The sequence below is a fragment of the Mauremys mutica genome, chromosome 1 (genome assembly GCF_020497125.1).
Source record: "Mauremys mutica isolate MM-2020 ecotype Southern chromosome 1, ASM2049712v1, whole genome shotgun sequence".
NCBI lineage: Eukaryota > Metazoa > Chordata > Testudines > Geoemydidae > Mauremys > Mauremys mutica.
In genome coordinates, this window is record NC_059072.1 from 265,450,511 (window position 1) to 265,467,339 (window position 16,829).

General features: G+C 40.0%; 1 protein-coding gene across 2 annotated transcripts in view; it reads right to left on the minus strand.

The window, feature by feature from the left end:
- Nucleotides 1-381: 381 nt before the first annotated feature.
- The window catches only part of UBAC2 (UBA domain containing 2), a 194,988-nt gene continuing 178,540 nt past the window's right edge, over nucleotides 382-16,829 (minus strand). For both annotated transcript variants that reach the window (XM_045009094.1, XM_045009099.1), the window contains exons 8-9: nucleotides 6,268-6,390; nucleotides 382-2,545 (exon numbers count right to left, since the gene is read on the minus strand). In XM_045009094.1, coding sequence (XP_044865029.1) covers nucleotides 2,438-2,545; nucleotides 6,268-6,390 — 231 coding nt within the window. In that variant the 3' untranslated portion in view covers nucleotides 382-2,437. The remainder of the gene's footprint in view (nucleotides 2,546-6,267; nucleotides 6,391-16,829) is intronic.

Below are 16,829 nucleotides of genomic sequence, written 5' to 3' on the forward strand. Positions count from 1 at the left end.
TTGCACATTCTGAGTGTAAAATCTGTATGGAATCTGGATGCAGCTCTACTGGCCCTTGTTTCTATAGTAGGACAGTATCTGGAAGTGTATCTGTTATATTTAATGTTTTACTGGGTAATATATAAATAAATAATTATGTACACGGGTAACTGATTCTATCTGCAATTATTTATCACCTTCTATGGCCACCTATTATACCAGGGGTTGGCAACCTTTCAGAAGTGGTGTGCCGACGCTTCATTTATTCACTCTAATTTAAGGTTTCGTGTGCCAGTCAGACATTTTAACGTTTTTAGAAGGTCTCTTTCTATAAGTCTATCATATATAACTAAACCATTGTTATAGTAAAGTAAAGTTTTTAAAATGTTTAAGAAGCTTCATTTAAAATTAAATTAAAATGCAGAGCCCCCCCGGACCAGTTGCCAGGAGCCGAGCTGTGTGAGTGCCACTGAAAATCAGCTCACGTGCCGCCTTTGGCCATAGGTTGCCTACCCCTGTATTATACAATTATTCTGACCGTGATGGGGAGACTTTACACCTATTTTAAAATAAAAAAGTATGACCTCTTAGACGTATACTCCAAAAGTTTTAACTGAGCTGCAAATCATCATGCCATTTTTGAACAGATTCTTTTTAAGGTTCCGGGGCTTCTCTTTGTGATCCAGTCAGTTTTGAGACTTAATTGACTCCAGACATCTCCTTAACCCATGCAGGAAAAATGCCAGTCATCTTTATGTGAACAAAACAATCTTTCACTTAAAAATGCAGGAAGAGTCTACAAAAAGACTGTAGCTGTATGCAAATACCTCACGTTACAATGTTCACAAGCTAAAATAATGACCTCTCATTTCAAATCTCTTAATCAGTCCAATGGAAATTAAGACATGAGCAAAATAATCTGTATTATTATAAGTACATTATGTACCTAAATGTGAACAAAATCTGATGTTATTTTCTGTTCATTTTGCAGAATACAGTAGCTGCCATTTTTAGAAATTCCAATTATCCCCTCATTTTGATTTCTAAAACACAGTTCTCTCTCCTCTTTCTCCCCTCTGTTCTCTTCTTTCCTTCCAACTTCTTACTCCTCCCACTTCATTCTCCCTGACATCTTCAGTCCTGTTTTCAATCATATATGTATAATACATATAGCATGCACATATACAAAATACATGCTACACATGTATATATGATACATTTAAGTGCAAAACTCAACTTAACTTTAATTATGGAGCCAGAATTGGCACCTCCATAATAACTGGCTTGATTTGTAGAGGTGCTGAGTATCCAGAAACTCCCAAGCTGGGGAGGCACAGCACTTCTGAAAAAGAGGTGAAATAGGTATATTTATCATTTTAAACTCTAAAACCCATTTCTTGCTCCCCTGCCATTAGACTCCTGTTGCCTTGACTCAATCCTTCCAAAGGCCAGGCTTACAGTCAGTGACTGACAGTAAGTGCAGCCTCCCATAGTACACCGAGGGTGGTCCGGATCTATAACAGCAGAAAACTAAGACCAGACAGAACCAGAAGAATGGTCTTTTCCTCTGCCTGGTTTGTATTTTTCTTTTAAAGAAATGTATAGGCTGCTCAAAACACCAAAACTAACACGCAGCATACTAAACATTCCATCATGTTACCATGGAAATGTGCCCAAATCAGATTAATGATGTCAGGTCTGATCTTATTGTAATCAGCAAATTCCCTTTTACTGCTTCCATTCAAGTATTTTTATGCTGTCTGATCTGTAAAGTTATCTACACAATTTGTATAGTTTAAATTTATACCAGTCACTTAATGTAACCTGCAATACGCATGTAACAGTTCTGGTATCCTACATGAATTATGGTACTGAATTACAACTTTTATTTAAAAAAGATTTTGAGAGAGAGAAAATATTACAAACATTAATAAAACTTATTGATGAATGACACGTTAGTCCCATAATTCTTTATGGAAATGACATTACCCACCACATCTGAACATTTTCTCATTATTGTGATCAAAAATCAAAATACTGTAAAATAATGTAGAGTTACAGTTTTAGAGCAAAGAAACTGAGAAAAAGAATAGAATTATAATTTTTCCTGATAGGTAAATTTAGCTGTTTGCAGTAGTTTGAGTTGCTTCTGTATTTCCTAGTTATTAGGAATGATAATATGTCTAATACTGATTTAAAAAAGAAAGACACCAAATTTTTTAAAATAAAATTTGAGGATATCATATAACATATAGAGATAAAAGTTACTTTTAAAGAATAACCAGAACAGTAACCACCACTTTATTTGGGGATTTAGGAACAGTCAGTGCCATCCATTAACACTACTTTGAAACATCGCGTATAGTAGACATTTCTTCTCCTTGGCTTTTGCTCTTTATGAGTCTATCCAGCAGGTGGCTTTGATCCTCTTGCTGAAGTTTTTCTTCACAGGCAATCATCAGTGCTGCAGTAGGAAGTTGGTAGCTACATTAAGGTCATTATTTGAAGCTCTCAGAGCTTCCAAAGCATCTACCCTGGAAAATCCCATTTCCATAAGTCGTGCAACCTGTAAGAGAAATAGAAAAAAACACCTTTAAAATCACAGTTTTATTCATTTTTCCTTTTAGAGTTATCAGATAGCAGCAAAACTGTTCAGTTTATTACTGAACACTCTGTGCAATGGTATATCTTTTTTTTTTAAATATCAAAACACTTATCTGATATGGTGTGGTTGGATGAGCCAGAAAACATTACTGCAGTTGAGAAAATACAGTTTGCAATAGAACAGTAATTCCAGTGGTCAGTAGGTACTTGAGAAGCATCTTTCACATGCTACAATATAATTCTGATGGTTAACTTTTTGTCTGCATGCCAACTTTCTTTTATACATGTTGACTCAAACGGTACTGCATTTAAATCCAATTTTGTTTTATGTTATAACACAGTGTGCCAGATTCAATACCCAAATGGATAAATCATACCAATTTCAAGCTGGAGTAATTGTAAAACCTACATTTTTTAAATTGTGTTTAGTTATAAGTGAAAATCTAACTGATTTCTTCTGAAATAGTTTTATTTTTATCCAATCACAGCTGAACAGTAAATTGAAATTTTTGGCAAAATTCACCAAATGGTCATGGCAGCAGCAGCACTCACTATTACCCCCTTACTGGGGATAAGGCCTGAAACCAGACAGCATAGCCCCAGAAGTGGGCAGCCACGAGCAGGCTGGGAGATACTTTGTTTCTTCCTCCTCACTGGCAAGTCCCTATGAAGCCTGCAGTGAAGATTAAAACTGCCCTTCCCCAAAAAGAAACACAGAGAGAAGGGTAGATATCAATACAACTGCCTGTTCCCTCTAGGGCACAACAGCAAATACGCATTTTCCTGCGTCACAAGATTAATAGATTTCCAAGGGACATTGTGGTCCCTAGTCTGACCTCATGTATAACACAGGCCACAGAACTTCCCCAAAATAATTCCTTTTTAACTAGAGCATATTTTAACAAAAAAAATCCAATCTTGAATTAAAAATTGCCAGTGATAAAGAATCTACCATGACCCTGGGTAAGTTGTTCCAATAGTTAATTACCCCCATTTTAAATATTTATATCTTATTTCTAGTCTGAATTTGTCTTCTTTCAACTTCCAGCCATTGGATTTTGTTATATATTTCTGTTAGACTGAAGAGGTCTTTAACAAATATTTGTATATAGTCGCTGCTTAACTTTCTCTTTGTTAATCTAAATAGATGGCGCTCCTTGAATCTACTGTATCACCATCTAATCTTTTAATCATTCTTATGGCTCTTCTCTGAATCCCTCCAATTTATCAACCTCCTTCTTGAATTGTGAGCCCCAGAACTGCACACTGTATTTCAACAGCAGTCGCCCCCATGCCAAATACAGAGGTAAAAATAACCTCTTTCCTCCTACTCGATATTCCCCTGCTTATGCATCCAAAAATCACATCAAGCCCTTTTGGCCACTATGTTGCACTGGGAGCTCATGTTCAGCTGATTATCCACCGTGACTCCCCAATTTTTTCAGAGTTACTGCTTCCCAGGATAAAGACTCACCATCATGGTAGTACAGCCTACATTCTTTGTCCTAGATGTGTATTTTTACATTTAGCCATATGAAAATGCAAATTATTTGCGTGTGCCCAGTTTACAAAGTTATCCAGACCTGTCCTCTTCATTACTGATCACTTCCCCAACCTTTTTGCTGTCTGAAAACATTATCAGTGGTAATTTTATGTTTTCTTCAGGTCATTGATAGAAATGTTAAATAGTGTAAATAGAGTGAATATTGCATTTGTATCTGGATATGCAGACTGTGCATATTCTGAACATAGTTTTGACTGGATGTTGGCAGTACTTTCAGTATTGTAACATTTATCCTGGATTTCAAAAATCTTTTTCTTGGATTTAATCTATGCATATATTACTAAAGGTTTTGAAAATTAATACATTGTCAGGTTGTCAAATAGGATACTGATAATTTTTGTGTGGGTTTCCCTTTTAAATCCAACGTTTATGTTTCATCTTTATGGAAAGAATGAATTATGTTACTTTTGACATCTTTGCAACAATAGTCTCAACATCAACTAGATTTCATAACCAGCGGCATCTAAAAGTCCCTGTGCAGGGAAAGGTGACCAGATAGCAAGTGTGAAAAATCAGGATACTTTTTTTCCCCCAAATGGGGGTGGGGATAGTTGTCTATATAAGAAAAACCCGTAATATTGATCAGGACGGAATAATATCAGGACGTCTGGTCACCCTAGATGGGGTTTACCAGGTCTTCGTGACCCCCTGCTGGAGCATCCACTGCTCTGCTACATCCACCCCAGGAAAAAGCTTTCTGAGAGGAATAGGGCAACGATTATTATATCTCTGGGCATAGGTGCCAACTTTTACATTTCCCAGGAAGTGGTCCACCCCCGCTCTGCCCCAAAGCCCTGCCCCCACCTCAACCCTTCCCCAAGATCCCGCCTTCTCTCCACCTCTTCCTGCCCCACTTCCCCGAGGCCCCACCCTCACTCCACCTCCCGCCCCAAGGCCCAGCCCTTGCTCCGCCTCTCCCGGCCCCAGTTCCACCACCTCCTTGAGGCCTTTGCCCGCCCACCACTCACTGCTCTCTGCCCTCCCCAAGCCATCAAACAGCTCGGAAGCACCCACAGAGTTGGTGCCTATGCCTCTGGGCTTGCTTGCTTAGAGAAGCATCCCAAGACCAGCCATTTTGGGAACCACTGAGATCTGGTCCTCCAGCAACTAGAAGGGCAAGGATCAGCAATAGCCAATCAAGGCCCAGCAGGTTGAAATAAAACAAGCTGCCTGCTACTACCAAGGCAGTTCTGAGCTGGAGCTTGTGGAGTGAGGAGAGATGCCCCCTAGGCCAACAGCCAAAGGAACCAGGTCAGGTCAGGGCCTATTGCTGGCCATGGTCAGCGACAGGAATTCAGGAGGAACCTTGCTGATTTAATTCTGGAAAGGGAGTTAAACCCAAGCAGGGTAAAGAAACTATTTTATTTATAATGGCCCAGAAGGGTCAGGTACTTCTTCTATTTGAGTTTGTTGTGCCCCAGAAGGGGTTTGAACTGACCCGTCCAGAAGGCTAAGCCATGGAAGACCCACAGAGGCAGTCTGACAGCCTGCAGGAGGCACTGGGAGCTAAAGAAAGCAGCAGCACCATGTCCGGACACTGGGGAAGAGGGCACTAAAAACAGGTGAATGCAATACAACCAGTTCTTACTTTTTCATTGGAGATTGGTCCAATAGGCAGGATGAGAACATAGCAATTCCTGTCTTATGTTAATGAAACAGAACTGTATTTACTGAGTTTTATACTGCGCATGTGTAGCCATTCACAGCTGGCATAAAAATTGTATTGGTGTTATTTATGTGGCTTGATGTGTACACATGATGGAGTATGGAAACTGTAGAGGGCAAGCTCAGGTAAAGAGAATCAAAACTTCCATAATAACAGCTCCACCCATAATCAACATGAATAATGCAAACTATTTGCCAGTCTCCATTTGTTTACCATATTTGAATAGTAAAACTAGCTGGTTGTTTTTTTAAAAAAAGCTATATACAAAGCCAGAAATTCTAAAATAAATTTGCAGCTCTCATCCACAAATGCAATTGCATTAGTTCAATCTGTCTTCATGTTGTAACTGTCATTTAGTATTCTAGTTTGAGCTAGGTTACAGATTATGATAAATAGTACACGTAGCCAACCCCTCATCTGTTTAAATTATGTTTTAAAATACAAAAATATTTACCTGTTCCTCAGAAACTTCAGCAGGTGGAGGTGCCTCTTGCTCAGACTGGCCATTATCTTGATAATTTGCATTATGTCTACGACGTAAAGGAGGAAGGAATCGATTCCAGTTAATCACCCTGCCCTGAAACCAGATATTTATTATTAGTTCTTTAACCCAAAAAGGATATCAAAAACTCACAGTTTTGTATAAATTGTATTATGAGTTCAAACAATAACTTCTATAATATCATAGTCTTTAATGATTACAGTACTCAAAAGGGTATATTTTCTTGCTTTACTAATTAATCAAAATGTTTCTGCTACATTAAGGAAACATATACTAATAAATAGGAGCTATTTGTCATATGTATTTCCTGTTGAAGCCTCCTGTTAGTGTTCCATATGTTTTGAAGGAGCTGCAGCCCACTACCATGAGTTCCGGTCTCTTGTTCCCCAAGTAAACAGAGGTTTGGCTGCTTCTGTTGCAACAGATATAAAACCTGATCTTTTTCTTGCTCTGTGTAGTTGACAGGAGTTCCATTCACTGACTGCAGTATCAAGCCCATAACGTCAAGATGCGTGAGCACTTTATATTACATAACAGCAGCTCTGCTCACCAATTAAGGTTGGCATTGATAACTCTGAAGTCTAGTTCTCCCTAGGCAGAAGGATAGTGGCTGAAACATTGATCATCACAGATGGGAAAGGCAAAAAATGCAGGAGATTAAGGAGGCAATGAGTGGATTTCTCAGGGCGCCAACAAAATCACAGAGGTAAACTCAGGATAAAGCCTACTGAGGATGTCTATGTAAATGTTTTCTACAGCCATCACTGTACTAAGTGACTGTATGAATCTAACACCAGTTGAAATGACTTTGAAAACATCCTCCTCCTTGCCTAGATTTACTCTATTAAATATCATGTTTCACATTTTGGCACTGTTCCAAAGTAAATGCATTTTGTACAGAGTGTGTTACAGAAACAGAAATTTAATTTTATAATGTAAATGTAACCAAACCACAGAAAAAGAATGGTAAGGTGCTTACTTTTTACAGTATAACAAATACATACAGTAATGTCAAGTGTTATTTACATAATTGCCCAGAGGTAACACTGATGTATCAGCAAAGTTCTTTTGATGGATTATGGGTAATATTAGAACTACTGCCCATGAAAAAAACATCTGTTCCTTTACAATCTGTTTTATGTGTTTTTTCCTGATGCTTCTGTGTCTATAAGGCAGCTTGTTAATCCCCCACTCCCTGTGTCTCCCTCTCTCACTATTGTGGAAAGCATTCCTTCTTCCTTTCAGTTTGTATGGGATCTGGGTTTCCTTCCTGCAGCTGCTCTATTTTGGGCCTAGAATTCTTTCTCAGAAGACCTTCCTCTTAAAAAAAAAGAGTTTTTTTGTTGTTGTTCAGCTTTGCTTTTCTCTTTAAGCTTCTTTGGGCTCGGGCAATTAACTTAAAATGTAACTAGAATATTGCATTCATGCAGTTTTGTTTGTATTTATTTCCTTTAAAAGATCAAGGGGAAAAAAGACACCAGTGTGTTTAACTGAATGTATTTCAAGAAAAATTGATGTATTGAAGAAGGTTGTCTGTTCTATGACATTTTTCTTCTATGCACTGGAAATCATAAGGTATCAGACAGTCAAATAAATGTGCTAATTTCTAAATGTACTGGTCTATCTGATGATTGAAATAAGTGTAGCTGCCTTTCCTGCTGTACCTATAGCATTGTTAGTGAGTTATTTATTCTGTTTGTCTATGAAATCTTCACAAGTACATGTTATTTGTCAACTGACACTACCAAGGGTCACCTTTTCCTCCCAGAAATGAGCCTTCTATTTGGCACCCGCAACACACAAAAACAAAGTGTTGTCAAGCTTTAAAAAAGCAGTTTATATACTAACTATGCAGACCATCACTTTTGTAACAGACATCTTACTAAACTACGGATGCAGATAATATAGTAAGAACAGATTCAGGCAGATACCACAGTGACACATTTCCTAGAAATACCTACATCAGATCAGACAGACAGATCAGATAAGTAATTTTTCACAGCTTTAAATTGCTTTTAAAACATTTCAATGGCCTTTGGATCTAGGAGCCATTACCCAGTATTCTTTATTTATTAATTATAGGGAATACCATAAATGCAGCAATAATATGATCAGACAAATCTGCAATGTGTTTAAGGTTTAGCACTGTATCAAAAGCTGAGAATTTAACTAAATCCAGTCCCAGAGCAGGTAGGATAAAAAAATCATCATGAAGTCAAGTAATCCCACATATACCAGTTTTTAAAAATAGACAAAAAGGGGGGGAAAAAAAGACTACTGCCAAGCCTTGCCTTACAGGAAACCATTTTCAGACCCTCCCCATGCATTCATACACAGTGTTATGGTAAATGTTAAACTGCAGTGTATTTTATGCCCTCTAACATACTTAATATGCAAATGTCCAGGTACACTTCAGAGGAATATCTGCACTAAGGTGGATTGAGCTGACTGAATGGAGCTTCTAATCTTTTTAAGGGTCATCTGTTTATTAGCATACAATTTCTATGCAAAAGGAGCATATTTCATGGTAGATTTGCAATTGGCCTCTCCGCCACTTTCACTGACAGTGACATCTGCTCCAAGCTGTCTGGTGACATCCAAGCAGAGCTTGTGAATTGGCTATTTATTATGTGAACTTAATGAAAATTTAATGATAAATAAGGGAAACGTAAGAGGTTTCAGAACAGGCAGTTCTAACTGTGCTACACCGCTCACGCCCAGAGTCAATCCCAACAACTTTTTGAGATCTCCCAAGTGTTTTGGACAATGGTGATCTCAAGACCGTCCCTAGGAAGATGTATACAAAATCTCCCCTGCCTTTCCCCATTCATGGCTCTCAAAAGTGGCTGCTGCTAGTGTTTTCAACAGGGGAGATGGGACTACCAGCTTGTCCCTCATTTCTTAGCTCTGGTTTTAGTGCTCAGATGGCAGTCATGAAAGAATTATTGGAAAGAAGGAAACTTTCCCTTTGACCTCCCTACTGGTACACCCTCTTCCTCCGAGAGTCCGTGGGATGGCTTTTTTCCCAATCTGGGTCTCAAAGCAGCAGAAAGTTTGTCACAGTGAGTAGGCAGGAAGTCGCCATCAGCATTCAAACACTGGTCCCTAGAATTGAATGCTATGAAGAGAGGAGCTGTAGAAGGTCTATTCCCCATGTCAGGAGCCACCCCCTTTCTCTTACGGTTGACCTGCATTATATAGAAACTGTTTTAACTAAAGACTAGCTTCTTAGGCCACAGCAGAGAAGACGATTAAATTGCATCACCACTAAAAATCAGTGTTAGGGCAGAAATGATCAAGTTGCTGACAGTGCCCTCCCCACCACTGTCTCGTAGCTGGGAGAGGTTTTGTCAAAGCCAGCAGGGGAAAGAAAACCGTTGGCCACTTTAAGGAATGCACACACCCTCCTCATGGCACTCAGCCTTCCTCATAGGTCTGAGGAGGGGAGCTCTTTGGCTGATTGGTTGGACAGAGAGATGCAGCAGAAGTTTAATGGCTCCACAAACAAGGGGAGGACTTATGAACCCTTCCTCATGCCCAGGGCACCATTCCTCATTGGGAATGAAAGCCCCCCTCCTTCTGCTCACTGGGATTAGAATAGGAGCAGGTTTGGGGGGCTTGCTGTGGACATCGTGCTAGTTGCCCTTTGGGGGCTGGGAAGGAATTTTTTTCTCACTGCCAGATTGACCTGGGCAGTGTGGCTGGTTGGTTTTTTTCCTTTCTCTCAGCACCCCAGTGACCCAGTGGGTATATTAGGTTGTGAAATGTATTTGGTCACAACTTGGCAGGTAGCCAATGCAGGTACTCTTTCAATCGGGGGTCCTGTTCCGTGATAAACCGGAATTGGAAGCAGGTTAGGAAAAGGCATCGCCTAGAGGAGGTGGGGAATGTGTTTGGGGCTCCAAATGGTTGGAACAGTAAGGAGACAATCCTCTAGATTGTCACAGGAGAGTGGTAGGGTCCCAGCAACAGTGATGGGAGCATATTAATAAGATGAGGGCTTACAGCATCCCTCCACAAGGTGGTACAGATTACAAATGAAGGATGACCTGCACAGGACAAGTCATTGCTGGATAGTTCCCAGATGTGTTACTTAATAAAGCTGTGATCTAGTTAAACCACTTTCCTGGTATCTCATCTTTCTGCAGTATACAAGACAATGCATGTTGCATATAAAAGACATACACACCTTTTTGTATAGACTCAGGTAGAGTCATTTATAGTAATGAACCTGTTTTGTGCCCTTATGTAAACAAGCAACCTTCTGACTGCATAGCCTACTAGCTCTCATTTAACCTTCTAATTCATACAATCCCCTTAGTCTCTTTTAGGGACGAGAACTGTATTACTTACTCAGATCTCTCTCTCTCTCTCTCTCACACACACACACCACACACACACACACACACACACCACAAGCTTTTTACTCAGTGTTTGCAAAATCAAAAAAACCCTGTATTTTGGGCAGCTACTAATTTTCAACTAAAGTAACTAAATAGCAATTAAACGTTTGTCAATCCCATTCACTTAGATAGAGAAAGAAAATGTATTTTAAAAGTTTTCTTCAAAGCTCTGTATGCTATCGCATGTGCCTGAATTAATGCCAACTTGCCATCTGTTTGCACAAACAGGAAACACCTCCTAATATCTGACCTCTACACCTTTTCTAAAGATGTAACCACATAGCGAGAGATGGAAAAAAGGAAACAGCTTTTGCATTTCATTTTTTAAATAACACACAATCTGCCCCGTACTGATAATCTACACAATAGTAGATATTTTGGGCAGGGTCAGATATTCTGATTGTCCCAGTTGTTTTATGCAAGATTTTAAAAAAAAATTAAGGCATCTAATGTGCTAAAAGTAATGTCTCAAATACCTCCTTTCTGATAAAACTTCATACAAATTTTCAATTCTACTACTACCTCATTCAAGGAGAGGATAATAATCCAGGGTGGGGGGAAAAGAGACTATATGCTTTATTATAGAGTGAAAGTTTTAATATTTCTTGTTTTAAGACAGATGTAAAAATAGTAGCATTAACTCTCGGTAAGAATTTTATATTGCCACCCACCATGGTATCTGATTACTTTCCATGAATAACAATAGCAAAGTTTCTGGTGAACTTCATGGAGTCTCTGGCACTTCTCTCATTTCAGGGTCAAAACTTTGCTTGGGATAGGATCTTAGTTTTGATTTTTTTGTACCCTAAGCCTGTAGAGATTTAGGGTACAAGGAAGTGTTAGTGTTGTGATTGTCATTCTTATGGTAAAAATGCTTTTTGAAAGAGGAAAGTTTTGCAGTGATTCCTAAAGATGGTCAGACTGAATTTGGCTGATCTCCTCTGGAAGTTCATTACATAGCCGGATCCCTTTGGATAAGAATGCTTTGTCTCCAGTGCTCACATGCTTCATCCTGGGTTTTGTGATCAGTGTTGCCCCAGACAAATGCAACTGTCACACAGATTCATAGATCAACATTCGGTCTTTGATGTAGCTGGGGTTTGATCCATTGATTACTTTGAAAATTAGGACCAAGGCCTTTAAACTGGCTGGGAGCCAGTGAAGAGACTTGAGCACAGATCTGATATGCTCACAGTGGCCTAAGCCATGGAGAAGATAGGTAGCCACATTCTGCAGCACCCTTGGAGTCTGTCCAGCATCTTCACACTCAACTCCAAATATAGTGAGTTACAGTAATCCAGACCAGAGGTGACAAATGCATGGACCACTGTGGCCAGGTCCTTGTCCAGGAAGAAGGGATGACTTTTCCTAGCAAGTTGGAGGTGAAAGAAGGCATTTTGGGGAACTGCTGCTTCCCAGTCATCCAAGCTCAGTGTACAGTCAAACAGGACTTTGAAGCACTGCACCACTTTGATAAATGGGGGAAACAATATCTTGGCTATCTCGGAAAAGCATTTCTCTTTACAACCAGCATCATTTGGGTTTTGCCAGGGTTCAGTTTGAGCCAGCTCTTCTGCACCGAAGAGTTGATTTCCTGTATGCATTCTGACATTGTAACAGTGGCAATGGTTGCATCAGTTGAGAATGAGACATAGTTGAGTGCCATTGGCATGCTGTTGGCAGCTGAGCCCACAGCATTTCATTCTCTGCCCCAGTGGCCTCATATATATAGAAGAGAAGAGGTGACAGTATGGATCCCTGGGGGATCCTGCAGGTAAGGGCCTTTAAAGAAGAGGAGGAGGAGGAATTGCCTACCACTACTCCTTGAATTCTGCTACAGACAAATGATTGGAGTAACTGTAGTGCTGGGCCATCTACCTCTGCTACGTCAGCTAGATGGATCAGCAGCATCTTGTGGACTAATATGTCAAAGGCTGCTGATAGATGCAGCAGTATGCACAGGGAGATTTTGTGTGTCCAAGGTCATAAGGAGGTCATCTTTTAGTGCTACTAGATCTATCTCTGGCTGTGCCCTGGTCTGAATCCTGAAATGTGAGGCAGCCAGGATGTTGACTGATGTCACATGTTGTTGAAGCTTGGTGGTTAGATATTTAACTCACCTCTACTCACTTCCTGTACACAAAACCTGTTCTTTTAACAGAAATAAAGACTGAGAAGAATCGAAAAAAGTAGATTCTACAATTGTGCTTTGAGGAGTAAATTTTGTATACTCCTATAGGCTACCAATGAAAATGTAAAACAAAATACATTGCAATAAATGTGTACAACTGCCGTGTGCATATAAAGGGCCTGTAAATGATTCAATGAATGGGTGCATTAGCCTTTCAGCTCTGGAAACCTAGATTCTAATTCTGTCTTAAGCTACAGATGGAAATAAACGATGCAGTCTCATCCTGGTTGCCCAGTAGTTCATATCAGAAAGACACCGCAAAATCTGATATGAATGGCAGTCTCTCCTCAAGAGAGGCATACAAGCAGAATAGCCAGGGGGTTGCAGGTCAGAATTAAGAGAGTTGTCTGGGGAAGCATGCATAGCACTTGCCTATACTGTGCTTCTTAAGCCCGTGCTATTACTGAGTTTTATATATAAAATCTGACACATTTTCCAGAAAAATATAAACTAGATAAGTGACAAGAAATAGAAAAATACAGATAATATCCATACCCTATATAAAAAGCTTATTAACGGCTAACATAATTGCAGGGGTAACAGTTTTAGAAAGACAGTTACAGCATCATTTGATGCGGAAGTTCTTGATTCCTCTAACTATATTTCTATAAAAGGCAAAAGGCAAACTTAACTATTCTATCCCATCTAAATTCCAAATATTAACTTATTAAACACTGGGAACCTATACATATCTACTAAAACAAATGAGCAGCAAACACAGCACTGTACAAGGCAGAAAATAAGCATTCCTAAATAAATCTGATGATGAAAAGGTTTAAACACTTAGCAAAAGAATGGCCATAAAAACCTAGCCATAAATTAAATCAAATTATCACCCATCAACATCGTGAGGCAAAACCCTGCAATTTGTTGAAAGTAAGAAGTGATTGGTGTGGCAGATGAGGAGCTGCTATGTAATAATTTTATGAATATTGTATGTGACCTAGTTATTGAGATAGACTGTATAGCTATACTTGGGTTAGTGGAATGTTTATCATAGGCCTATATTGCTTTAATTCAATGGGGGCTGTCACCTGGAATGGAAGACAGTGGCTCCCAGATAGGAACTGGGGAAAACTGTTAGATTTGAGGATTCTACATCCTATCTCCAGCAAAGTTGCAAGCCTTGTTTAGCCAATGTTGGAAGCTAACAGATCAAAAGGTTATAAACAGCTAAAAAGCTATTTGGTTCCAGCAAGGGCGTATCAAAGACTGAGCAAGATCTGAAGATAATCTCCCCAAAGCAGTGAGAGAGAACTGGTTTGTGAGTTAAGGGATCAGATTGTGCCATCCAGATCACAGAGGTTTTGGGGTGTCTAGTGGAATTTTACACCTACCAGGAGCCCCATGTGATAGATGGATAGACACCTGGTAAGCTAGACTTATGTAGAGAAACCAGGAGAGGTAGAGGTTCAGTAATCCTGGTAATTGTGACAACTGGCTACTAATTTAGAGTATTTTCTATGTACTATAGTAGCACCCACTAGTGCTTCTATACTTACAGGCTTGTCAGTTTCCATGAATAAGGTTTAGAAGAAAGAGTGAAGTCAGCAGCAGCCTCAGTACCTGCATCAATACCCAGAAAATTTAATATTTTTAATGAATTAAGCACCTAAATTTTTAAATCTATGAAAATGTGTCAATAAATTGTAATCAGAAAAGTGGGGCACACTGATCTATAAAAATCACCATCTATGGACTTTGACACATTTGAACAAACAAGTAAGAAACACCTGAGTAAAACTGAGTTATCTACGGTTGGGAACATTTTTATTTAATATGGTGCATTTTAGAAGCAAGCACAAAAGAAGCCAACCTCAGTAGCGCCCAAAAAGTTTTCATACTTGGCAAGCTTTGAGTAGCAAGCCCCTTTTTGGAAAAAACTTCTGCTAAAAAGAGAGGTCAGGGAATAAATTTTTACACAGCTGGATAAGTAAGGAGGCAGCACCACTGGCCACACAAATTGATATTAACTACAGTTATTAGAATGTATAGTTTGCTCCTAAAGCCCTATATGTTACAGTACTCAATGCAATGATAGCATATGAAAAGGGTTAAACGAATGAGTGCATGCCCCTCACCCAGGGTGGTTGTGAGCTACAGTATTTAAGGTTTTATTGCATGCTCAGCTTGAAGGCACCCAAGTGTTTTATTTGCACAGGATAGAATAAAGTCCTTCATGTGCTCTAGATTCCTCTGGAGATAGCTGGCGCACGCATTTGACTATCATCTTTTCAGTTATTGTTGCTGTAGGAAAGGCAGGCCCAGGTAGTGAGTTTTGCATTTCTCTCTGAAAGTGGGAAGAAATGCAGTCACTCTTCCCCTCTGGAAGGTAGTTCCATAGTCTTGGCCCTGTAGCTGAGAAAGATTTGTCTCCTGCTCTCATAGGGTGACCAGATGTCCTGATTTTATAGGGACAGTCCCAATTTTTGGGTCTTTTTCTTATATAGACTCCTATTACCCCCCACTCCCGTCCTGATTTTTCACACTTGCTGTCTGGTCACCCTATGCTCTCATGAGCTTCATTCTTGAGGATGAAAGATTTGCAGTTCCTGCTGCTGCTGAGGGAAAGACACCAAAAAGGCCAAGAGGCTGGGTGAGTGAAGAGCACATTGAGGAGTGATACAATCAATGAGATGAGGCGTGGAGTGTTACTGTGCAGGGAGAGAATGAGAAAGTTTAAATTTAATACAGGAGGCAAAGTGAGAATCAGTGGAAGAATCTGAAGAGGAAATCACATGCAAGCAAGACAATCTTTGCATCAGGTATTTGGAATGACTGAATTAAAACAAGATGGGTATCAGAGAGGAAGAGATTACAATAACCAAGAAGGATTATAAACGAGGTGTGAAGAAGTTATTAGCTGCGGGGATCAGATTTCAGAAAATCTGTAGAGAAGAAAGCAGCAAGATCTGTTAACACATGAATGTGCTGGAAGGAGAGACAGAAGACATGCTAAGGCGTGCAGGTCTGAATGGTAGGAAGGATGGCGGTCATGTCCACAGTAATGCAAAAAAGTGAAGACAGAAAAGGGTTAAGGAGGGGAAATAATAAACCTGTTTTCAACCAAGTTGCACTTGAACCTCAACATGCTGCACTGTGTGCTGAAAAAACAGTCCTTGTTCGTCAGGGCTTTAAAAGTCTCCAGCTGCTCCCTGCAAGTTTTGTGCGTCCACTCTGCAGTTTTCTATCTCTTTGCTACACCTTATGTGCCTATTTCTGTGTTCAGAAACAGTGTCACCAGTGGCTGGTTGCAAGGCAGAAGCTCCTCATCCAGCTATTTGCAGCTCAACCACCTGTCTGCTTGCAAGTTTTTCAGTGGGAAATGAAAGTCATATCCAGTCTCTGTTCAGAGGCTGATGTACAGATGTGGTAGCTCCTCCCCTATTCCAACCAATGCTTTCACTCAAGCCTGGTACCCAGCAAGAGGAACCTCAAGGGGCTGGAAAATGAAAGATATGTGGGAGGAGGAGACCTGACAAAGGGAGGGAAAACAAAGCAAGAAGATGGAATAGCCATAGGAAAATCCCAGAACCCTTAAAATCCCAGAACCTACCTTGAATAGAGGGAGGAGAGAGGCTGAAGAGTTAGAGAAGCAGAAGCAACCACTCCTTCAATCCTAGAGCTCCAGAAGGCACCAGCCAATGGACCTAAAAGAACTTCCCATGCTTGCTGGTTCTGCAGACTGACTTTGTGGCAGGAGCAGGACACTCAGGGAAAGGAGGGAAAGGAAAAAGAGAATGAGAACCAGAGAGTAGCTGGGGAGAAGAAAGATCCAAAGAAGAACCAGAGATTAAAAAGTAAGTGTGGGGTCCAAAGGGGACTCTGAGATATGGGAAAGACTGGGGATGGGGACAAAGAGACACTCAGATAACGGAAAAGAACACATGGGGGGGGGCTGTGTTGGGGAGTACAAGCCC